This window comes from Lates calcarifer, linkage group LG3, assembly GCF_001640805.2.
Source record: "Lates calcarifer isolate ASB-BC8 linkage group LG3, TLL_Latcal_v3, whole genome shotgun sequence".
NCBI classification, from domain to species: Eukaryota; Metazoa; Chordata; class Actinopteri; family Centropomidae; genus Lates; species Lates calcarifer.
Genome location: NC_066835.1, coordinates 1,266,404 through 1,293,270, shown reverse-complemented (window position 1 = coordinate 1,293,270; position 26,867 = coordinate 1,266,404). Strand labels below are relative to the sequence as shown.

Below are 26,867 nucleotides of genomic sequence, written 5' to 3'. Positions count from 1 at the left end.
TGCATAGAGTTTTATAAACAAAGAGTCAATTAAAAACAAAAAATTACCAGACTCTTTATATACAGCAAATATCTCTTTAATTCTGAAAAAGGAAAAAGAAGAGACTGACCCATCATCATATCGGCCTATAGCCCTCCTTTGTAGTGATTTAAAGGTGTTCACTAAAATCGTAGCTAATAGATTGAATAAGCATATATCGACCATACTACACCCAGACCAGGTGGGTTTTATTCCCAGAAGATTTTCCTTCTTTAATGTTCGTAGATTATTAAACATTGTATATAGTAAACAAAATGAGCCAAAAAGTGGAGTCCTTGCACTTGATGCACACAAGGCATTTGACCAGGTGGAGTGGAAGTACATGCTGTTAATTATTGAGGAATTTGGCCTGGGCAAGAATTTCAGCTCATGGGTAGAAATGCTCTATGCCTATCCAACTGCATCAGTCCTTACCAACTCAGAGAGTTCTGTTCCTTTTAACCAGTATCGTGGTGTTCAGCAGGGTTGCCCACTGAGCCCCCTGCTGTTTGCTATATGCATAGAGCCCCTGGCTATCAGCATCAGAAATAATCCTCAAATTAAACCCATACACCTTGGAAAAATGGATCATCACATAGCTCTGTATGCTGATGATATAATTCTGTTTTTTTCACAGTCTGAAGAATCTGTCCCACCACTACTGGATCTTATTAAAAAGTTTGGGAGGCTTTCAGGATATACTATAAATTTGCAAAAATGTGAATTTATGCCTCTAAATGAGGGCCTAGACACCGAGTTCCTTAGCAATCTCCCAGTTAAAATTACTGACCACATAAAGTACCTGGGAACCACTATCCCCAAACAGTCAGACCTGCTTTACAAATTGAACTTTAAGGTTACGACTGACAAACTTAAGAGTGACATTGAATACTGGCGAACGCTCCCCCTGTCAATGATAGGTCAGGATTAACGCCATCAAAATGGTGACTTTACCAAGGTTTTTGTATTTATTTCAAAGTATACCCATTTTCCTGCCTAAAACATTTTTTAAAACATTAGATTCAATTATTATGCCCTTTATCTGGGGGTATAAAACACATCATATTGGTAAAAAACATCTTTGCAAGCCTAAAAACTTAGGAGGGCTGTCCCTACCTGTCTTCCAGCACTATTACTGGGCAGCTATTACCCGAGCCCTCATTTACTGGCAGGATGCATACCCTGATGAAATTAAAGACACAACCCCCTCATGGGTGGCCATTAAACAGGATGTCAGTGACACTTCCCTTCCAGCGCTACTCCATGCAGAAAGAAAACCTCTTGCATCATTTAAAGGGATCAGTTTTATAGTTAAAAATTCATTGAAGGTATGGTACCAAATTAAACAGGTCTTTAAATTACCAAACACTTCCATCTTAGCCCCTATTTGTTTTAATCATGCATTTCCTCCCTCGCAATTAGACCCAATTTTCTCAACCTGGAGGAGGAAAGGTCTTGTCACTGTTAATGATTTGTACACTGACAATGTATTCTCTTTGTTTACTCAGCTTAAGGACAAATTTACACTGTAGCCATGACACTTTTTCAGATATCTACAAATAAGGAACTATGTCAGAAGAAACATTTCAAATTTTGAAGTTTATGACTCTCCCGATGAACTCCAGTCCTTATTAATAACTGAACCTGATAACAGAAAACTGGCTTCTAAATTTGTGAATGTGTTCATGGGTCAGACTGCCCCATCCACACAGCATCTGAGGGAGTCCTGGGAGGGTGAAATTGGAACACAAATCTCAGAAGATGCATGGGCTAAATGTCTCCACAGCATACACTCCTGCTCAATTAACTCAAGACATCAGTTAATTCAGTATAAGATCATACATAGGCTCCATTATTCACCTGTTAAATTGCATTCGTTCTTTCCATCCTCATCACCACTTTGCATTAAGTGCAAACACACTAGTGGGACCCTGGCTCATATGTTTTGGTTCTGTGAAAAACTTCACAAGTTCTGGTCAGGTGTCTTCCGTTGCTATTCAGATGTTTACGGATTTGATCTCCATCCCAATCCAGAAACGGCCATTCTAGGTTGGTCACAGCAGTTGGAAACTCTAAGCCACTGGAAAACTTTGTCAATCCAGTATGGTATGGTAATTGCAAAGAAAATCATTTTGAAGATCTGGAATAAAGAAATATCTCCCCGCTTTGAAACCTGGCTCATAGAGATCTCTAGTACTTTATACATGGAGAAAATTTGATTTGAAATGTCAGGGAAAGCAAAGAGGTTTAAACAGATATGGCAGCCCTTTCTTGACTATATTACGGTGTTGGTGGGACCTCCGTGACACCTCAACAGCTTTAATTTGTAGTTATGCATACTTACTTCAACATATCTCTTAAAACTTAAACAGTGTAAGAGGATACACGTTGAACTCTGTGTGATACAGTACATCAATTGTTTTTTTGGGGGTTTTTTTGTGGGTTTTTGAGGGGCGGATATTGTTCCTCTGTTGTTGACCGCCTCAGTGTCTTGTCTCTTTTCTATTCAAATCTATAAATAATAAAAAAAAATATTGAAAAAAAAAAAAAACTCACAATGATTTGCCATGATCCAATCTCTTCGGGAGTTACAGGTAATTTAATGACTGCAGTAAAATATTCACATGTAAATATACAAGAGGATGTATGATGTGCAATTTCAAAAAGACCCCCCATTTTTAGGTTTGTTCCTTCATGTCAGAAGGTTATCTGCATATCTGCTTGTTGTGTCTATGATCATGCAGTCTAATAATGTACACAGAAAAAAAGCAATTGGTACATTTTGAAGGAGAGAAAATGTAGCTCAAAGGTTAATTTCTGCAAGAATAAAATAAATAAGCAAATAAAGATAGGAAAGAAGCAACACATGGGATGAGAAGCTAGATAACAGATATGTGACTGCTGCAAAAGGGCAGCTGACAACCAGGGAAAGATCTAGTGATAGCCAGGAGAGACTGCTGGCAGGAGGCAATAGACCCCAATAGGGTTGACATGGCTTAGCTACCCATGTCATCGCTACAGAATGTAGTCCATATGTATGTCCACCCAGTTATGGCTATGGAAACTTCAAGAAAGATGACTCACTGACAGACCACATGGCAACCATCCTTGGAATGGAAACAACAAATCAAACGATCCGCATGGCAGTTGATGGAGCAATAGCACTGGTAGAACACAAACTACAAAGCTCCATCTGTACCTGGAAAAAGTTAACAGCAGAGAAGGACCTTAAGATCCATTAGAGCAGGAAGAAGTGCCTGAAGGGGTCAAATGAGGAGCCTTGCATTGACCACAACTTCCTCAGAGGTAAGGCAAATCAGCCCAGTGGCAGACAAGCACCACAGACCACAGGGTATCAGAACCCGAGATGAAGCTCTCAGTAAAAAGTAGAAAGGAAAATGGATGAAAGACTCGTGAAAGAAAGGAGAAGAATGAGAAAAGGGTGGAAATGGGCCAAATAAGACAAAAGGTAAGGTCAGTAGGCAGGAATAGGTGGCTTTTTAGAATGTTTGGAACACGATAACATCATCTGGCACCAGGTGCAGACACCCAAAAAGGAAAAGAAACTCTTGCATGTGGTTTTCCTAAATCTTGTCAGTCCCTTCAGGTTAGTTCTACGTGAGATACTGTGGGCAGCTTTCAACTTCTTCCAGGTCCCAGAGTGCATAACAAAGTCAGTCAAAGCCTACTTCCAGGACCTACAGTTCTGCATTGCAACACAGCACAGTACCACAGCTTGAAATCGGTATAAAGGCAGGCCACACCATCTCTCCCCTGGCCTTCACCATGCTGATGGAGCTCGTTATTTGAACATCACAGCGGGTGGTTGGAGGGGAGCGCTTGAAAGATGGGCTGCAGCTTCCTCCAATCAGGGCATATGTAGATGGCAGAATAATCACAACAACAAACGTATGCACCAAACACCTATTGGATAAGCTCCAGGAAAACATTGGTCGGGTGCGAATGGAGATCAAACCCAGCAAGTCCCATAGCATCTACATTGTCAATGGCTGGCTCACCAATGAGAGATTCCACAGAAATGATGAGCCAATACTAACAATTCTGGAGAAGCCCATCAAAAGCCTTGGACTTTGGTACACAGCAGACCTCAAAGACTCAGAACAGATCGAAAAAACTCAGGCAGGACACAATCAGTGGCCTCAAGAAAATTAACAACACTGCTCTCCCTGGAAAGTTAAACCTGTGATGTTTCCAGTTTGGCTTGCTGCCCCGGCTCATGTGGCCAGTTACCATCTACGAGGTTGCGCTATCCCATGCCAAACGACTGGACTGGTGAGTACACAAGTAAGGAAGTGGCTGGGGCTATGAAAATGCCTCAGCAGCATGGGGTTGAATGGGAATGGAACCCTCTCTTTGTCCATATTGGGCCTTGTGGAGGAGTACAAATGCGCCAAAGCAAGACTTGATTTGACCATCAAAGAACCCCATGACCCCTGCATAAGAAACACTGCGCCAACCTGGCGCAGGGAGAAAATGAGACCCAGTGTCAGCAGTGTCAGATGCAAAGGCAGCCCTCAGACACCAGGAATTTGTTGGGGCAGAGTATGAGTATGGCAGAGGGAGACTTGGCTTGGGAGCAACAACACCCACATGGTAAAAGGCAACACCAAATGAACCCTGGCATCTGGTGGTGGAGGAGGTGCGCCACCGATGAAGGGGAGAAACAGCAAGCCAAGCCCTCACCTCCCGACTCATGCCCACTAAATACAGCCAGGGATTGGGAAATGTCTGACAACCTAAACCAGAGACTCACCTTCCCACCCAAAATCACAGTCACCAACCTGCATGCAGATCTGATCTTCTAGTCTAACTCCTGCCAAAGTGTCTTTATCGTTGAACTAACAGTCTCGAGTCTGGTGTCTTGTGATAAAAGGCTGAAACACCCAACGAGGCCGGGGTAAACAACTGATGATGTGACATACTGGTGGAAACATCACTAAGTGGTCAATATCAAAGTCACCCCACCTAAGAAGACATCTCCAACCCTACTCAAGTCAATTGCTGCATTGAATCTTCAGGGATTATAACACCCAGACCTATGAAATAAACTACAGAATAACAAGGTAAAAAAAAAGGCACAGGAAACACAGGAAAGATTTGAAACTAGAAGCTGTATACAGACAAATTAACAGACTGTGAGGGTTCCATAACCTAAATCTGAACAAGACAGTGCCATCTAAATATGAAAGGGTATATATAAAAGGTTTAAATGTGATTCACATTAATTACTTTGTAATAAAGCAAATACATAAAACATTTAAATGTATACAGATGTTTGATGGATTTGTTTGATTTGTTAAACTTCATCTATGCAGGAAATGAAACTTAAAACCCAGTGACCTTTGACCTGATTGCATTTGCTTCACATATAAGCTAAGTCAATATGAACTATGTTTAGACACAACAAACAAACAAACCAGTAGTCAATAGTCTGTATGGCAGCAACTCAGCAACACAAAATGATAGATTTCCTTCCCTTGCCTCTTTTGTTGAGGGCTGATACTGATCCACAACATGTAAAAGAACATCTATTGACTCGTTTAAATCATTCAACATGGAGCTGATATCAGACAAACTATTCTTGTTTCTATCTTGGTCCTCAGTTACAGGTGGAAGACCACAGAGTGGACGGAGTGCAGGGTGGATGTGCTGCTCAGCCAACAGGACCGTCGGCGTGGAAACCAGACAGGGTTGTGTGGAGGTGGTATTCAGACCCGGGAGGTCTACTGTGTCCAGTCCAACATTGATACACCACCCAACCTCAGCTCACTCAGGAGCAAAGAAGGTAACTCTCCCAGTATACCTTCCATCTTAACAATTCTTCTGTCTTTCTGTATTTCATGCTCTGCTCTTTATTTATCAAACTGATAGTTCAATTAATCACAGTTAGATAAACAGACCTCTGGGCAGGTAAATCTATTCATTGTTTTGGACCTGATTGATGCTACATTGATATCACTGCCTGCATTTAGCATTTTTTGATTATGGGCTTAAAGCCAGTGGTAATGAATTCAATAAAAATCAAACAGTAGAGGAATATAATGGAAGAAAACAGTTTTTTAATCCAAGATATCTCAAACCAAAACTTTTGTTTGGGTGCAGATTGAGTATTGGCTGTAATAATTAATGACACTGATTTGAATGTGAATGGAATTATAAAGGAAACTCTGGCAGCAATTGCTTGATGATTTCAGCATCTGACTACCACATTAGGACCTTGGTTACCTCTTTCTAGTGAGGTCCTCTTTATAAAAGGTTTAATAGTTATAATTAATGGGTTTGTAAATGTTGAGACATTGTTACAGTCAAAAGCCATCATCAAATTCACTACCGACCCATTAACATTCACAGTGGTGTTATTAATGGTAATAATAGCAGCATCTTGGTGACAGAGAGCAGAGATGGTTTATAGAAGAATTTACAACATTTTAATAGGACATGTCTGTTTATGAGCTTTTGACTTGTTTGTTTAGACTTGAGTTTCACACACACACACACACAGACGCACACACACACACACACACACACACACACACACAGACGCACACACACACACACACACACACACACACACACACACACACACCCAAGACCAAAGTCATGTCTCCTGTTCCAGCCCTGAACATAGCCCCCCATCGCCCACCTTACCCCCATCAACCCCCTTTACCAGCCATGTGTGAGGCACAGAGAAGAATTAAAGCAGTTCTCCCCTCATATTAAAACTTGGACTGAGCTATATGAATATGAATGTATGTGTGAAAGCCGCACACAGTTGATAGCAGATGAAATGTGAGCTTTCATGTAAATTGGTGTCATTACTGAGCACATGGAGGCTGGGAGTTGCCTGGTTGCATGCCCATGCTTATCCAGTACTGATACAATAAGTCTCAGTCCATCTGGCTGGGGAGGCTAAACTGGCATCTGCTGCTAGAAATTATTCAGATCAGAACCAATCACAAGCTTTTAGCTTTCAGTGTCATGATTCCACATCACCAATTTTGTTAACAGCAGTGAGTCTCACACTTTCTACCATTCCCCTTTACGTATACTGTCAGGATAAGATACACTAATGAGACACACTAATGAAGGTATTTTGACAGGTTATAATGGACTACATTTGGCTTTGGATGGACTTGGACTTGTACTTATAGAACGCTTTTTGTAGTCGTATCAACCACTCAAAGCGCTTTACACTATACATCACATTCACCCATTCACGCACACATTCACATTTAAGAATCACATCCTTCTTTTCCCTGCACCTGTCTTTATTGTCAGAGAGATTTTGTGCTATAATGTTGTGTGTAATTGTGGCTACCCTTTAACTTGAAAGCCTTTACCCATCCCACATATTCATTTGCACATTTTCTTGCTACCTTCTTGTAGTTGTTTTTGTGTCTGCTGCGTCTAATTTATTCACTCCATTCTTACAGTAGAGGGTTTATTTGGTGGGCACTGTATCTGATTTTAGGTAGTCTTTCTTTACTTAAACTATTACCTGGAAAAGTTGCCATCTGTTAGCCCCTCTACTCAATAATGTGAACTGAAGGAACAGTCACCTACTGCCACAACAACCTTATTGCCAGACAAAACCTTGATATTAGATGAGTCTCCAAGAACCAAGATTAGAATCAATGACAACTCTTTCTTATTGAATCAGGAAACAATTGTTAAGATTGTATATCAAGAAAAATTCCATTAAGTTTTACATATCTTTTTAGTCTGTGTGTTTCCTTCTCACCATAGAACCTCACTGCTCTTTGGTGGAAAGCCAGTTAAGGATCCCTCCTGCAGAATGTCAACCAAAAAAGTAATATAATGAAAATAATAATACAAGTAATCAAAACAACAGTAATTTGACAAATGTCTGTTTTTCAGCACTGGCGTTAGAGCGGTCTTTGTCAGTTACTGAAATTCAGATCCTAACACTAATAGGGTCACACTGAACCAGACACACTGAATATGCTCCTAAGCAAAAATTTTCAAAGAGCAATGCTTAAAGGAGCCTTAATTCAACAATAGTTGTCAAAATGGCACAAGAAAAATATACAGTAATAAGAGGAAGTGAACACTATCAATATCTTAACTTTTTTAATCACTTCAGTCGAGTCAGTAAAGGCATGTTTGGAGTTAGTAGATATAGAGGATTTAAGGTTAGGGTTCAGCGCTGGCTTTAACACTCAGCTTCTGAGTGCTTCTTCATATGTGAATGTGTCAGAGCATGCAAAGGGTGATTTCATTAGGATGAGACAAGTGTCTGTGTGGAGTGAATCCATTGCCCAGTTAAGTTGAGTTGAATTTTATTATTTGCTTTCAAGAATGATCAGCAAATCCCAGAGTGACTGTGGTAGGATAGTCTGACGATGATCATTCCCAGTCTGATTACCGGAAGCAACTACCATCCTATATCCCTGCTTGTTCTTGATTTGATTTACTCACAAAGTGAAGGATTTATTCAGTTCTGAAATTCTGCCACAGTCATGCAGAGATTGGCACTTGCAACATCCTTGGTTATTATGCTCCATTCTCGAATGGAGTATGATTTTTCATAAGTGACATTCTATGTAACAGTTGTGCCACTGTGACGCCTTGAATCCTCAGTTGGAAAGGAACTGGAAGTAAGTTTACTGATGCCATTTGGCATGTGGCAGTACATGACAGTAGCCTCTGAGAGAGAGAGAGAGAGAAAACTAGACCATCTGGCACAGTTACCAGACTGTCCTTGCAAGGACAGTCTGTGTGGAGATTCCATTAATCAGCCTTTGTTATGGTTATGGAGAGCTGCTCAGACTGGACAAGGTGGGAGGGAAACAAAGAGGCTGTTTTACTCCAAAAGATGTTAACTGATCATGTGAGAAGCTTTTGAGAAGAAATGTCTGATTGTTCAGTTAGAGTGACAACACATGGGCATGTTGGAATTAAAGTAATCAACCAGTCATCCAGATGCAGTGGCGAAACCAAGCAGAATTGCCTGCCCTGTCCAAACATTTAGCCATGTTAATAACGTGACTCTCATGATGGTTACTAGTTGGTGCACCACTATGATCCAGAGTGAAATATCTCAACAGCTATCAGATGGAATGTCCTGACTTTTTGTGCAGGAGGTCACCCACCAACCAGAAGATCGGTGGTTTGATCCCCGGTTCCTCCCAAACTGTCTCATGGCAGTCTGTGAAATGGTCACGAAATGTGATCTATTGATTAGTGCCCACTGGACATAAATTTTCCATTTTTTTGGTGCCTCTCAGCACGACTTTCAGACTAATGTATTTCAAAAAATGGGAAATTACTTTCATGTCCTCACCACATTTTTTTTTCTGTCACTGAGGACTCTGCAGCGTGGAAATCTAAATTTCCTTTAACCATTTCACATGTTACAGTCACGGGCTATCACTGTGTTGTGGGTAGATGTGGTGCGTTCCATATTGTGTTGGCCGTCGATGGGCTACATACCATTTCGAATTGCCTCTGGTCTGCCACAGTCAACTACCGTCTCTATTAACAAATGGCGTTTGATAACCCATGACTGTAACATGGGAAATGACTAATGGAAATTTATATTTTCAAGAGTTTGGTGGCATAGTATTGAATATTAAATATTAAATCATCGATGATACAAATCACGGAAACGTAAGATAGAGAACAGCATTGGAATCTACAAATGTAAACATACATAAAAATACGTGACAGACACTTAAAACAGTTTCCAGAGTGACCGAAATAAAATACGTGGCGAGGACAGGAATGTTATTTCCAATTGAAATACATTAGTCTGAAAATCATGCTAAGAGGCACAAAAAAAAGGAAAATTTGTGTTCGTGGGCACGAATCAATAGATTACATATTGTGACTATTTCACAAACTGCCGTGAGACTGGGTTGCTCCTCCAGTCCACATGCCGAAGTATCCTTGGGCAAGATACTGAACCCCAAATTGCCCCCGATGTGTCATTGGTGTGTGAATGCATTAGAGAGAACTTACACGTACATGTATAGAATAAGTGCTGTATGAATGTATGTGTGAATGGGTGAATGTGACATGTAGTGTGAAGCGCTTGAGTAGTCAATCCGACTAGAAAAGCTCTATATAAGTTCAGTCCATTTACCATTTACTATTTGGAAGGCCCCTCAAAATGACCAAACTTCAGAGTGGCTGGAATTAAAGTGGGGAAAGGAAATGGCCAAAAATCTGTCTGTGAAGGAGGGCTGGCCCCACTTCCAGTTTTTTGACTTGGAGATGGTTCAGGGAGAGATGTTTGTTCTTTTGGTTATGGGCTTATGGGTAGGATGGGCAAAAGTGCTACTTAGATCACAACACAAAATAGGTAAAGATACTATATCAGGAATTTCACTTGGGGAATGATCTGTCATCATGGCTACAAAAGCTAACATAGTCCAGAGAGACCTGTGAATGGGGGGAAATTTAACTGTTTGCTCATGTAATGTAAATGTAATAATTAGCCAGTAAAATGTGAAAGATACTATCTCACTTGAGACAGATGCAAGCAGCTGTGTTTTTTTGTTTTTTTTTTAACAAGAGACACATCTGAAAAACAAACCAAATAGGCCATAGTAATTAAGTAAGTAAAAATGTTCCCTTTTTACATAAATCTACCATAGCAGATAAAGAAGGGAGATATATCTTAGTTGCAGGTGAGATACATTCCATTCCAATTACTGAATGTATATTGATCAAACTGGGATGATCCAGAATTTTTTAGGAAAACTTTTAGCCCTGATCCCAGACATCTAATAAAAAATTGATTATTGGTGGCGATTTCAGTTTGGCCATAGATACCTATCTGGACAGATCATCAAATCAGAGATTAGCTCAATTTAATGCTTCTAATTTTCTGAACTCATATATCAAGAATACCAATTTAGTAGATTTGTGGAGAATCTTGAATTCAACAGGTAGAGAATATTTGTTTCACTCTTGAGCCCATAATGTATATTCTAGAAAAGATTTCTTCTTGCAGGATAGCAAACTTCTGTCTGGAGTTGAGAATGTTAAATACCACAACATAATAATCTCAGACCACTGTCTGATTTCTGTCTCACTGAGACTGCTTGAGGTGAGCAAGAATTTTAGATCATGGAGGCTTGATCCCCAGCTGCTGACAAGAAAATAGTTCTGTGAATACTTAGAGACTCAGATTATTCTTTGAGGCAAATGATAAAGATATTATTTTTGTTAGGCCTCGGCACAAGGTCTGGACCCAAAAGCACAAATCCAGACAGTTCCGGTTGCACAGCCTTAGTTTATTTCAGTCCAGGGTTAGGTAGACAAGTAATTTCAGCGAGTGGCAAACAAATCCAAGGGGTCAAGCAAAAGGGAATTTTCAAAAAGACGAGCAATAGTCATACATGAGGAAATGAACAAAGCTAGGGTTAACGCTGGTTCTCTCAGTCAAAAAACTCAAGACAAACTGGCACTGAGTTCAGGAGATAGGCTGACTAAATACAGGTGGCGGGGAACACCAGGTGGAAAAAATCAAGGCGGAGTCAACAATCAAACCAAAAGGAAACAGACAAAGGCATTTGTTAACACTACCAAAATAAAACAGGAAGTGACAAAAAGGACAGGGAAACACAGTTACAACTGAAATGATGCAAACTTGATAGACATTCTGAACCAAATCAACAAATCTGACGAGACACAACAATTTTGCCAATTCTTTTATGGGAGACTTTCAAAACATATCTAAGAGGATGCATTTAATATCAGTCTTCACAAAAAAACGTAACAATCAAAAGCAGGTATACTTAGGGGAACAGATATGAAGATTAGATGCAGAAAACACCGCCCAACCCTCTGCAGAGAAACACAGTAAAATTTCAGTCCTCAAATATCAGGTCAATAAAGTACTCTGAAAAAAATTCTAAACAGACTTTTTTTAAAATTTGGGGATAAACCACATAGACTGTTGGCAATACAGCTGCAGAAAAGAGAAAGTGATAGGACTATTCACAAGATAAAATCAGATCCTGGCATCCCTGTTACTTCACGAAGCGATATTAACAACACATTTTGTCAATACAATGAAGGTATGTACAGCTCTCAGGCACATGTGCGGGAGAGATGTGCAGTGAGTTTTATAAGAAGTTTGGCAATGTAATAACTCCATTTCTAATTAGGATGTACAGGAAGGCCTTGGAAGTTGGCAAACTACCTCTGACAATGAATGAGGCTACTATAACGCCTATACCAAAAAAAGGGAAGGGACTTAGAGCAGGTGGGCTCCTATAGACCAGTAGCGCTATTAAATTCTGATCAAATCTTGGCTAAAACTCTAGCTTCAAGACTCAGTCCTCTTGTAACCAAACTGATACCCCCCGATCAAACTGGGCTTATCCAAAACAGACACTTGTTTCATAACTTTAGATGCCTCTTCAATATTCTGCATTCCCCCAGACACCCGAAGGAAGACTTACTCATTTTGAATGTGGATGCCGAAAAGGCTTTTGATTGTGTAGAGCTTCCCTATTATAATTGAAACAAGATTTATCTCACAGATAGATTACTTTACTCAAACCCTAATGCTAGAATCCACACCAGTCAGACAATTTCAGACACAATTAACCTGTACAGAGGCACCAGACAGGGGTGCCCTCTTAGCCCCTTGCTGTTTACACTTGCGGTAGAAACCTTGGCTGCGACAATTCGTGCTAATAAGGAGATTCATGGTTATGACACAGATTACACCTCAAATAAAATATCACTGTATGTGGATGATATTTTGATGAGCCACAAACCTCAATGCCTGTTTTATTGGAGACAATCAAATTATTTAGCTCTTTTTTGGGATACAGGGTGAACTGGGGGAAAATCGAATTAATGCCAGTGCAATGCAATGACCCAAGTGTGTTGGAGTGGACCCCATTCACATTAGCACAGGAAAAAAAATTAAAAAAAAAATTACATACTTGGGGTGAAAATTACAAAAATAGATATAATGGGTTATTTGAATTGAATAAGTTTAAAAATAAACTAGAGTTCTGGAAAACTCTTCCTATCTCTTTGATAGGTAAATGCAGTTAAAATGGTCTGTCTCCCTCAGTTACTATATCTCTTTCAAAATCTACCCATATTTCTCTGTAAAACCTACTTTAAAAAACTAGACTCTATAATTCTTAATTATAAAAGCCATAGGATCAGAAAGCTGCATCTGTGCAAACGTAAAACAAAGGGTGGGCTAGCCCTCCCAGATTTTTTGCGGTACCATTGGGCAGCAAATGGGCTTTGATTGATGGAAGGCACATTTGCATAATTTCAGCAATTACAGGGCAATTACATGGACTCTCAAAAAATGCATTTTTTAGATACCACCAGATCAGACACTTTGTAAAGACCCACCTGGATTATTTTGAAAATGCCACACCTGACAGACTAGACAGGTGTCTCAGAGACTGCACAGTGGAAAGAAATACAGTTTCATTTATATACCATCTATTGCAGGACCATGTGAATATGGAATGCATAAAAAAAGGGTGGGAAAAGGAACTGGGTATGGGAATAGCACAAGACACCTGGAAGGAAAGTCTGAAGTCAACATTTGCTCTCTGAACGGTAGACACAGCTTGATCCAGTTTAAAGTCCTGCTTACAGGACTTCTGCTTAGGTTACATTATTCAAGGGTAAAGTTACATAAAATCCAGAAATGTCACCATCTGTGGAAAATGTAACCAAGCAGATGCAGATTTACTTCACACTATGTCCCAAGTTAGAAGAATTCTAGACAGCAAAATTTGCATTCTTTTCAAAAGTTTTTTAAAACATGGGTGACTGCCTTGACTGATACTTTACACCTGGAGAGGATTCGATACACCCTTCATGACAGATTGGAGGAATTCAAAAAGACTTGGAAACTGATCATATTTGAAACAAGATGTAGGACCAGTAATATCTGCCAACACTAAGTAGCACTTTGATGGGTGGAGTGGGATGGGAGGGAGTTAGAGGTTTTATTTCCTTTTTATTTTAATTTATCTCCCCAATTATTACTATTTTTGTTACTTATGTTACAGTGTAGAGCTTCAGGCAATGTCTGTATCAAAGGAACTTGTATTACTGACACACTGTTTGCTTCGTTGATAGCATGGCCTGTATTTATGAGTAAGTATGAGTATAAACTGGAATGATGGTATTTTGTGAATGCTTTGAATATTTTAGCTGCTTTTTCAGGGTTAGGGTGTCTATGTTATGACAAAGTGCTGCTAAAATAGTAATCACATAGATGATTGCGATGTTCTAGGTATTCATGGTCAATGGAATCATATCTAAGCACACTTTGTATAGAGGCAATGCAAAGTGCATCAAAGGTGAAGATGAGGTGGAATATTTGGAGTAATATGGTGATTAATTACTGTCTTCTCAGCCAGTCACATTACAGCCCTTAGACCCTTTACATAGCTGTGCTAGCCACAGTGGGGTGTGACAGAATGACTCATGAAATAGAAGGCAGGGTGCAGAAAGCAGGAAAATAATAATGTTCTGACAGTTCAGAATGGCAGTATAAGAGCATGTGACACCACATGTCTGCAGCCAGAGGTATATAGCTTTTAAAGTTTAATATGTTGAGAATTTTGTACATTTTGATTTTGCAGTCCTGTGACTTTTATTGCCAGTCCCTTTATGCCAAAATCTGAATACAACAATCAGTTTCTTTTTGATGTTTCTCAATTAAAGGTAGGGTTAGCATTTACAATCTAATGCACTTTTATTCAAATTCAATGAATATCTCCTCATAGTCTACTAGCTGCCCCTTCTGTGTGTGAGCTGAAATTCCTGTGTTTCTACACAGCCCTGGATTTAGAACTGGGATATAAATGAAGTGGATAGGTACGATCCATTCCAGCCAATCATGGCATTTGTGTTTGTGCACAGGAGCTAGGAGGGTATAAAGGGGCTGTGGGAACGAGAAAGATGGAAAGAAAAATATAAATTTAAAAAGAAGTCTATGAGAGAGCCAGTAAAGCAGTATCAGTACTGTTTTGTCCTGTTTGTTCTTGGTGTAGTGTTAGTCAGACAAGGAGGAGAGCTTTGAGTATCACTGTCCTCAGCTACTGTGTTAGCTTTGAGAAACTGTCTCATCTGCTCTGCCTGTTAGCTTCACTGCAGCTAACATAACACATAACCTAAGTAATCTTTGTTTGTTTTGCCTCAGCTTGAAAACAACAGTGGAAGTCTATCCTCCCTGGTACATCATTCTTGTATCTTCTTTGTACCTTCTTACTATGCATATGACTGTTGCTACACTTGTTTTTGTTTTATTTTGGTTTAATCAATAGTCTTGTGTGTAAAGTGACCTGTTTGATGGTAAAAAAAAGAAAAAAAAGAGCTATAGTGTAATTCACTCCCCTGGTGAAATGTTAGTTCTCCTGTTCTGCAGGAATCCACAGGACACTGCCACTGGATTCCAGATCCTAATCCCAAAAACATATATCAACCAATTCAGCCTATTATAACATGTAATTAGCAACAAACAGACAAAAAATATACATCAAAGTATATAGAAAAAAAACATTTAAGGTATAGATGTAGATGAATCCACCTACTCTTGTGTTACATGAACACTCAAGGGCATGTCACATGCACACATTTAAGTGACACTATTAAAAGACATACCTGTGGCCAAGCAAAGTGAATTTGCATGTGGATGAGGCTTAGTCCTGTTGTGACACACTGAGAATGATTCATCAGCCTGACGACCTAAGTATGTGTGTGTGTGTGTGTGTGTATACACAGTATCTAGGTTGATGTTGATGGATGTGTCGACTAAACACAGGACTTTCACGCAGGAACCCACTGTTTGCTTCCTATATGATGAAACAGGGTCAGTGTTGTTTCTTTGATCCATGACCATTCCACAACCTTAACCACATATATATCATTGTGACCAATAAAGTACTTATTAATCTTGTCCTAAAGTTAGCTGTGACTGCAAATGTCCAGTACACCTGTTTGTTTAATGTCCCTAGTGTTTCTGTTCATCTTCTGTATCATGTTACAAATTTGTTGTAATGAAAACTAAAACTTTTAATCATTCTTACATTGTGCCATTGATACTGTCTGTGTCTCCATAGCATTGCGACCAGTGGACAGTGATCTGTGTCTGGGCATCCCCCCAAACACCACCCAGCTCTGCCACATTAACTGTCCTGTAGAATGTGAAGTGTCTTCGTGGGGTGCCTGGGGACCCTGCACCTATGAAAACTGTCAAGACCAGGCAGCCAAGAAAGGTAAGAGCTCACTTTGAGAATTATAATGCCATTAGGTCATAAAGTTGTTTATGGAAATCTATGGGTATGTCATACTTCTGAAACTTGGCAGAAGCACTAGTGCCATTTCATGACAAAATGAGAAACAAAATAGTAATCTAATCTGTCCATGGAGGCCCCACCTCACAATTTACAGGACTTAAAGGACCTGCTACTGATGGCCTGATGCCAGATAGCACAAGACACCCTCAGAGGTCTAGTGGAGTCCATGCCTCGATGGGTCAGGGCTGTTGGCAGCAATATAGGGACACCCTCATTATTAGACAGGTGGTCATAATGTTATGGCTAATCGGTGTATTGCCCACAAATATATTCAGGTCAAATAGAGATATATTTAAGTTCACTCATTTCACATTCTTATTCTGTGATATCATGGAATCAATTTCTGGTTTTCCTCCTTAGTATCATTTTAGTATTCATCAGTTAGATATTAACTTTAATATTAGTATCAAAATCTTAGCTTGTGATAACACTAGAGAAAGGTATGACTGAAGTGGGAGCAAAAGCATCATCATCTGCTCTTCCTTTTCGTTGGCTGTTATGGCACATTGTGCTAGTCCATCAGCAGAGTTGATACAGTTGCTGCTTCAGCCCATAATTATCTACATGCATTAATTGGTGTCACAACTAATGCATGTTTACTCTGCTATAATGAACTACCTCAAATTAAATGGATTACCAGAAATTCTTTTCTGTGTATCTTAATGATGGATCCGTTCCCACTCACTCCTTTCCTCACCAAGCCACCTCTGTTCATGTTGTCATCTACTGTTCACTGTATAAAGACAACACAAACTCATGTATAAAAATCAAAATCTACAATCTTTCAGTTCAGGGCTGGTTTTTGCTATGGGCAATGTGGGCGACCGCCCAGGGCGCAATCCATGTGAGGGCGCACGACAAAACAAAACAAAAAACTAAACTCAAAACAAAACTCGCCAGTTCTTTAGACTACTGCTCATTTCCATGTCAAGTTAGTGTCAACTTGCTGCTGAGAGTCATATAGGTTGTGTGTGTCCAAAGAGGCAAGGGGGAGCGGGGCGAGGGATAGAGTGATGCCAGGCCACACAACACAAACTGCTTCCAAATAAATTGTATTTCATAATTAACATAGATCCATATGCCTACACGTAATTGATTGGGTTATGTGAAAAATTTAAAAAAAAAAAGAAAAAAAAAAAATCATCTACGTAAATTTGTTTACTTGTTACATTTTTTGTATTTAAGATTATATATAGAGTTGCCTTTTTTTGCTTTCTTCAGTGATTTTTCAAGCATGTGCAATTTATATACTGTATTTTATTTATTGATCTTGTTTTTTCTTTGTTCGGGATGGTTCGCCCGGGGCGCAAATCTAGCCAGGACCGCCTCTGTTTCAGGTACAAAAGTATTGAGTACTTCATAGATGCTCCTTTGGCAGCAATTGCAGCCTTGAATATTCTTGTCTCTACAAGCTTTGCACACCTGGGTCCTGGCAGTGTGGGCAGATCCTCTCAAGCTCTGATGGATTGGATGGGAAGCATCTATGAACTTCCACATTCAGATCTTTCTACAGATCTTCTATGGGGTTTAAGTCTGGGCTTTGGCTGGACCACTCCAGTCGACAGTCAGAAACATGTTTTGAAGCCAACAACGTTTAGGCTGTATACTTCCAACCATCCATTGAGCATAAATAATACAAACACCAGCACTCAAGAAGCCACATTATCCAGACATTATCCAACACTTTTATGTCATATTTTGGCCAACTTGTGAAGTGAGTGTTTATTTGACACACCTGACAATATTTTGTGACATTTGCCATTAAAAATCAAATGGTCAAAATCCATCATGGAAGGACACAGTTACGAATGAGTTAAGATTAAAGTTGTGGCTCTAGAGATTTGAAGACCGTGCTCTCTCTAATCAGGATTTGGATTTAAGCAATATTTTTGATGGACTCTAACAACGTACTTTTGAGTTAGTCATAGTGATTTTAGGTTTTTACCTCTACTCTCAACATTGTCTTGCCATACTATCCTAAGCTGATATCATGGACACAATAGGTAATCAAATATGGTTGTTTCCATGTATATGTGTCCTCAGTCAAAATGAAGCTATCTGCTATCTTGTATGCTTGTCATTTATTACTCACCCTGCAGATAGCAAGTAAGTGATCACTGATAGAATAGAATTGAATTCTGTGTACCCCAAATCTCATCTTCCTTCATACAAACCCTCCCCCTCTCAGATAAAACCTCTGTCAGTGGGTCTAGACACATGGCAGAACATGTTCTGCCTGATTAAATAAAGGTTTTTGAGGGGGAAAGAGAAAAAAAATAAATAGAAAACGGGGCCTCTACCTGAGTCCTGCAGGCACTCCAGGGCTCTGCTGCCTTATCAGGCTGGAGCAGGAGTGTGGATTAGAGGATGAATGACCTTGACCAGAACCTGGGTCATGGAATCCCATGCCCTTGAGCAGAGGAGACGACACACACATGAGAACAAACCCCAACTGAATTATATGATTCCTGAATGCATTAGTCACTTCTGATAAAAGCCAGTGTAATGAGAGGAAAATAAAATCAGTCATTAGGTGGAGTTCCTCTTGGAACTTCTGTCAACGTCAGCCTTAATCGACTGTTCCATTAAATGCAATATCACAATTATCATCAAAGGCACAATGTGACCACAGAGTGAAGTTAATGTACTTATAGTTGCACATTAGATATGTTCAAATTGCATCAAGTTTTTGCTCAGCAGATCACAAGGGGGTGCTGTGGCTGATGAGTGTTCATTTACTTCATTAGGTTCCTCTTGTTCTCTGACAGGCTTCAAACTGAGGAAGAGGAAAATTGTCAGTGAGCTAATGGGCTGGACAGGGAACTGCCCCCACCTGGTGGAGGCAATACCGTGTGAAGACCCCAGCTGCTATGACTGGCTGGTGATTAAACTGGAGGAATGTGTCCCTGATGATGAGAAATGTGGACCAGGAACCCAGATCCCTCAAGTGCAGTGTATCAACAGTGATGGTGAGTGGACACATGAAACATGAAACAAAGCAGCCCTCTAACTCTGGGAGAAGATCGTTAACATAAACACTGTGGGGCTCCTTTCAGATTAAACCGAGACAGATGCAATCCCCCAAAACCTCCTATCAACCCCAATCAAAGTTCTGACACTTACAAGAATATTGATGTGGCATGAAAAATTTTGACATGTTGTCATTCTCATGGTTATTCCTTGTCCTACTTCTACCTGGGGGATAATCATGCTCTAAGGTTTGGCGGTACAGTTCCCATGATGCTTTGTAGGGTGTAAACAGGAAGTATAATGTTGCCAAGGTTTAAGTGAATTACGCCACAGGTAACAATTTTATTAATTTTAATCTGTATTTGTTATTTGTTCATATTTTGGCGAATTTGCCCCTGACCCTTAGGGATAAGTGGTATAAATAATGGATGGATTGATTCTTCAAGTCTCTGGACTCTAGTGGAGGGATGATTACCATTCTTCCTACCCCCTTCCCTTTGGACTGTTAATGGGCCCTATAGCCTTGGGTCACTGCCCACTAATGTAATTGCTGTATTTGTTGTAGGAAAATATCACTCTATTGTTTGTGCTATTCTAATCAATTAAATTGTGTTCCTGTGCGTGTGTATGTGCATGTAGCTGTTTTCGCCTGGGTTCCAGCACAGGCAACTGGCTAAAACTGTGTTGGAAGAGAATGTGAAGCACCAGGTCAGCTGTTTTTAGATTTAGTCTTAGTCCTAAAATAAAGTCAGTGTTAGTTTTAGCCTTTTTATTTTTAATATATTTCTAAACAACTACCACAAATGAGCTTGTTAGTCAGTACTGCAAACATTCTAAAGCTCATCTGAAGTAAAAAGTATCCCACTGTTGTGAGATGCTAATACACCCTGTTATACCACTGCCTTCAGTATTTAGCTCAACATGGCTGTAAAAGTAAAGTAACATTATTTATCTTTGTGAAGTTATGTCAGTTTCTGTTACATCAGTGGTGAAGCTTGTGTGGCTCTTCAGGTTTGTGGTATTCAGACACTTAGTCACAGGGTTTCTCTTCACACTCACTTTTTATTTTATTTTATTTTTTTATTTGATGTGGGTCCAAATTTTCCCATTGTCTGAACTCACATAGCAACAGCACTGTGCATAGCCAGGCTGACACTGCTGGCAATCCAGAGTAAGTTTTAATAAGAGTAGTTAAAGATATATGTCACATGTCAGAAAAAATATCAGTTATAACAAAAATGTCTAATATTAGATATTAGTGCAGGGGTTACTGGCTGTTTTTAAAGGCCACTGCTGTGCAGCAGCCTAACTTTATTACTGTCTGTGGGATGTCACATGCATCGCTCACTCTGACCTAGTTTAAAAAATATATGTATTTTTTCATCGCAAAACTATTGAAAGGATGGGTTGGACATGTTTCCCCCTGAAGCTGGATGCTGGAGTAAGATTACACTGTAAAAAGTGGCTGGGATAGTAAGCAATATCTACCAGCCTTTACTCTGCATTATATGTCATATGCCACTCGGTCCAATTAAAAGTTAAATCTGCTGGACTTTTGAGTGGCCTTCAAACTTTCAGAGCTTCTGCTAGAAGCAGTGAAAGGAATGTCATTGCGAACTTGTATAATTAATGTTTTTTAATGAACTTGTTCGTTTTTTAACCTAACTTGTTTAATTAACATGTTTCTTGTCTTTTGGGAAGGTGGGAACAGGAAAGAACTGGGATTGTGGAATATATTTTACTGTTTGATTACTGTTCGTTTGTGAGAACCTATAGTTCACCCAAATCAGAGGAAAGCTAAATGCAGACTCTCTGAGGCAGCCTGTGAAAAAGCAAACATTTACTATAAAAAAAACTGCAGAATTGCAGGGAGCACAACATCTTGGGAGATTTCTTTTGTTTTTTTCAGGGGTATCATGTATGACAGTGTTCTATATGTAATATATGTAATATCCAGACTAGCAATTCAATAGAGTTTGAGTCATTTGCAATGAAAATAGAACGCCAGCAAGGTGCTAATGTTAGCATCGTTAAGCACCCTCTAGTTAAAAGCATCTACCCCTGATATATGATATTAGTGGGCGACCCACTCTACCTCCTGAGCCACAGCCGCCCACTAATCGGAAGGTCAGCGGTTTGATCCCCGGCTTCTCCAGTCCGTGCCGAAGCATCCTTGGGCAAGATACTGAACCCCACGCTGCCCCTGATGTGTGTATCATCGGTGTCTGAATGGGTGTGCATGTGTTAGAGCATTTTGTAGAATAGAGGAAGTGCTGTATGAATGTGTGTGTGAATGGGTGAATGTGACATGTAGTGTAAAGCGCTTTGAGTGATCAATACGACTAGAAAAGCGCTATATAAGTACAAGTCCATTTACTAAGTCCATAAGCTGTGGCCTTTTTAGGATGTTTCTTGCTATTGATGTGGATTGGCCTTAGGGTCCCAAACCACTGGGCCACGATCAGAAATCTTCAGCCTAATTCTGGTGCTCAAAAACAGGAGGTGTTGGTGTCCAAGGCAGTAGAGTTTATTTGTCGACAAAGAAACCTGAGAACAGTTCAAAGTGTATATATGATACACCTGAAGAGCTCTGAGCTCTACTGGCTCATGTCCCTCTTTTTATACAGTTTTGGCTATGGCTTTCCATGCCTATCTGGTCATTTTATTGGTTTGTTAAATATACACCATTAAAACATTGGTTTGTCTAAATGTCCATCCTTGGTCACCTCATCCAATTACACCATTAGCTTATCACCAAATATGCTACTGTCTCTGGAAAGTACCTGGGCATACTTTCTGGCCACACTCCAGTTTACAGGGTCATGCCAGGGTATGCCCTGTTCTTTTTTGGCCTATTCAGTCTCTGCTATACACTGTTATGTTCTGGCCTGTCCTGGTTGTATTTTTTAAAAACTAAGTTACCTTTTATTTTTACACCATTATTTCTTAATTCTTCCTTGTATCATTTAAAAAAAATGTCTTTTTTACACTTTAATATGGATTACACAAAGTGTGCATTGCATTCAGTGAACACTAACATCTCTTCTGACATGGTGGCCTATAACACACTTTTATCACATGCTTTCTTTGAATCATACAGCAAATATTGATAATACCATTCCCACACTATATTTCTTTAAAATCATTAGCTTATTGCAGTACTCTTTCCTTAGAGTCACTACACTGTTTTTACATCACATACCTATTTACAAATTATACACTACACCATGAGCCCACATCTTCATGTTTCTGTTCCTTTTTTGTACACACACACACGCGCGCATATCATAAATAGTAAAAACGTTGTGGGGGAAGGGATAATGCTACTATGGGTATATTCTTAAACTGTAACAGAGTAGCTAATGAGGTCTCCAGGGAGAAAGACAGAGAGAAAGATGGGGATTGTTTCCATACTCATCAAGGTCTATATTCACAGGCTGCACCATGTTGTTACTTTCTTCCTCATCTCAAGCTGACTTGTGCACTACAACTAATTATCTCTACTCTCTTTCTCACTCATATTTCACATGATCAAAGTAAAAATATTCATTAGAACATTTTACATTATTTACATTACATTATTTTTTTTACATTTACATTATTTTACATTTTTATTGTGTTTTACATTAAAATACATTTTTACATTATTTTACATTATTTTTTATTGTATATGTATGTGTGTAAGACGTATGTATTATTCTACATCTTGCTCTAGGTTTTTTTAATGGCCTTCAGAAAGTCTTCTGTTCAGAAACTGCTTCTGCTGTAATGATCAGCCAACACAACCATGCTACTTCACTCTCAGTGGCAGGACTCATGTTCTGCCTTGTTCTGCCTCTATGGGGTTAACACTGGCAATAAATTTCTGATCTCCATCACTTTCATTCTCCTAGACTCTCAGTTCCCTCCATTCACAATTCTAATGTTACCAAATGATTGATGGAAGATTTTAAAGAGCTGTCTTGGAGAGAATCTGTGTGTTGGACGAATAAGCACCAGAGCTGTTACTTTTGGTTCATTTTAAAACCATATAAGCAACATTACATAAGGTTAATAGATGTATTAGCCTTGTATTTACAACAGAGTTATCAGATTATGATTGATTCTGTGACTTCCTAAGATTCCACAGTAGGTCCACTATCAGGTAAGCTCTTCACAGGTAGTTAGCCATCTCAGTTTTCTTCTCTGTTTTCCTATTCTGTGCTGTTGGAAATTTTCCCTGCTGTCCTTTTGTGATGCTGGCCTTATTCTGTCTCTCAGTCAGCTTGTTACCTCATCACATTTTTGCTGTGCTTTAATTTCTTATTGCGTGATGTAAAAATTCAACCCATGTCTCTTGTTCTGCTGGCTCTATCACTTCCTCGGGGTCTCCATTTCTCATTTCTAGTTTTCATCACATGCTAACATCTGTCTTCACCTCTGGCCTTCAGCGATCTCTACCCTCTATCACACACTAAACTCTTTATTCCTCTGGCCACCTACAACCTGGCTCCTTGTTGCTAATTTTGTTTCCCCTTCTCGTCACATTAAGACTGCTTTTATTTACACCAGACAGCCATAACATTATGACCACTGGTGGATGAAGTGAATAACATCAATCACCTCGTTATAACACTAAATATTGTCACAAACCAAGCACACACCCCTCCAATGGCAACAACATCTCCAATGTCAGGGGGTCTCCCCCAGCAGGATTATGTTCCCACCACACTACAAAAACTGCTCAGAAATGTCTCGAGGAACACAACAAAGTGCCAAAGTTGTTGACTGGGGCTCTAAACTCCCCAGATTACAATGTGATTCAGTACCTGCCTAATATTGCATAGATCCCCCTCATACTGGCAAAACATCTCTGGCCTGTTGGGGCTTGGACATGGGATCTCTGAAGATCTCCTGTAGTGTCTGGTACCCATGACATTGGCAGCAGATCCTTTGGGTCCTGTGGGTTGCTGGATTGGGCCTCCATGGATCTGACTTGGTCTGGATCATCCCACAGATGCTGGGTTTGTTGTGTTCTTCAAGACATTTCTGAACAGTTTTTGTGGGCCCCTGACAGCCCCTGACACTGGGGAGTGTTGACGCCATTGGAAGGGTGTGTGCTTGGTTTGTGACAATATTTAGGTGGGTGGTATGTGACAAAGTAACATCCAAATGAATGTCAAGACCAAAGGTTCCTCAGCAGAACATTGTGTAATAACAAGACGATCGATGTTATTCGCTATGAGAAAAGTCCCATTTTCTACAGAACCTTATTATTTCCAATATGTTGCAGTGTATAAAATATTAAGCACAGTTATTTTGGTGAACATTACAGTCATAGCACAGACAGATTTTAAATACATTTCCCAAGCTAGCTCTGGATTTTATACAGTAGCTATTGTGCCACTATCAGGAGAGCTGAGTCTATACCTGAATATATTTTATGTCACTTGGGAAAATACCAAACAGCTGTAGAATTTTTCTTTCTTTTTTTCTTTTTCTTTCTTTCTTTTTTTTAAATTTTATTTTATTTATTTATTTGTTATTTTGAAAACAATTCAAGTGTTAGGAGAAACAGAAAGTAACTAAACATTTCAATTAGCATCAGTATAGGTTGTGGAGTGAAAGAGCAACCCTCCCTCACATATTTATCCAAGGTTTCTTCTTCCACTCTTCCCACATACAGGTAAGTGCTTTCAGTCCCAGTGATAAAAAGTTCTCAAAGTGACCTCATCTCCATCTTTCTTTCTTCCTTCCCCTCCTTGCATCTTCTGAAAGGCACTCAGCTAAAAAGATGTGGGCTTCCTTTTATGGCACCCTGTTGAATGAGACATATTGGTAAATGACATTGGCACAGCCTGCTCCACACAGTCATCTTGGATTTAGTCTTCCTTTCCTACCCATTACCTCTGACTGCATGAGAGGCAGTCTCCTCCAGATGCAGCAGAATTGAATAGAGATGTCAGCTTCCATTTGGTACATTTCCTATCAGCACAGGTTCAGACAGAGGTTTGATTTGTCTAATGTGTGTAATATTAAAAAGAAAATTGTCCCTTTGATCGCTTCAATTGCTTGCTGAGCTCAGGGCGAACTGATTTCACTTCAGCCTCTCAGATCTGTGATTTTGAGTATCATGTGTAACAGGATTGAAGATGGTCTTTCTTTGAATCTTTTCCTTCCTGTTACTCTACAAGGCCAATTTTGATTTGACTTTCATTTACCCTGAAAATCATTCATTACTCAAAAGGCTATGTTACCATCTCTATGTTTGATATTGGTTCAAGTTAGGTGACCAAAAATAAGAATCAGGAAAAGAGTAACACCTGCACACTGACTTCAAAACACAAATTATTTAAATTAATCCTTGTTGGATCAACATTATGTCAGAAATGACAAAAGAAAAAAAGAGAATTTCTGAGCTCACCTGATCTTCATTAGGTCTAAAATTGTACATTTTTGTATCAGTTCAGGTGAAGATGTGGTTTTGACCACATTTTGATCACAGCAGTATCAGTTTTGTCAGTGAAAACTATTCAGGGAACTCACTGCAGTATTCAAAGCACAATCAGACAGACAAAAGATCAAATCATCAGACTGATGCAGGGTTTTTTTTGTTTTTTGCCGGGACAGTCTCAGAATGGCTGATCATGCTTCTTCATCATTCTTCATCATCGTTTCTTTACTTAGAGCAGACACTCAGCATTTTTTTGTTTTTTGGCAGATCCATGTTCAGAACATATAACCATGTTTCAGCTGGTCCAGTTTGTTTGATGGAACATAACACCAGACCACCTGTTATACTTATCATTACATTTTGTTACAGCACATCTCCAGGGCCATCATGGACAATTACTGAACTACCTTATGTCTCATATCCTTTTGAACCCAGTCTTTGTTATTCATTCTAATTTTGCAAATGGATAAATTGTCAGGTTAACTGAGTTACTGTGTGCTCAGCCTTTATGCTAAGCTAGGCTAACCACATCCTGGGTTAAGCAGCATATTTGCAGGACAGACATGACTTCTCATTCTCATTTTTACAAAATATTAAACAACTGTTTCAAACATCACCTACAACTTGCACAACATTTCAACATGTCTTCTAATATGAGGAGTTATTAAATTTTGTTTGGTTTTCTATTATTTACTTGCATTTATATTTTATGTATTGCAGTAATTGAAAAACCACTCAAACACATTTTGGACCATGCGGACACAATATAGCTTGCTTCCAGCTGTCCTACCTTTTAATCTATACAAACTATGTGTGTATCTATTTTTAGCTACTGCAAAATATAATGTCAGTGCTGTGCATCCTCGGTCTCCAATGAGGATTCATGATGTATATTTGTGTAAATTTATAGTTCCACTCTCAGTTGTCCCTATGTAAGATACAACTATTTCCTCCCACCATTTCAAGATGAAAATGTTTCTGCTCAGTGTAGCTGTCAAGGTTATTAGTCTCAGGCTGTCCACCCTCACTCACGTTCATCACACTCTTGTAAATTTTAGTATTCACTTTAAAAGACATGGACATTTTGTTTTGGTTCATTCTGT

General features: G+C 39.4%; 1 protein-coding gene across 1 annotated transcript in view; it reads left to right on the top strand.

The window, feature by feature from the left end:
- Positions 1–26,867, top strand: part of thsd7aa (thrombospondin, type I, domain containing 7Aa) — a 152,314-nt gene that overhangs the window by 71,430 nt on the left and 54,017 nt on the right. The window contains 3 exon segments of the mRNA XM_051078823.1: positions 5,643–5,824; positions 16,125–16,280; positions 19,130–19,330. Coding sequence (XP_050934780.1) covers positions 5,643–5,824; positions 16,125–16,280; positions 19,130–19,330 — 539 coding nt within the window.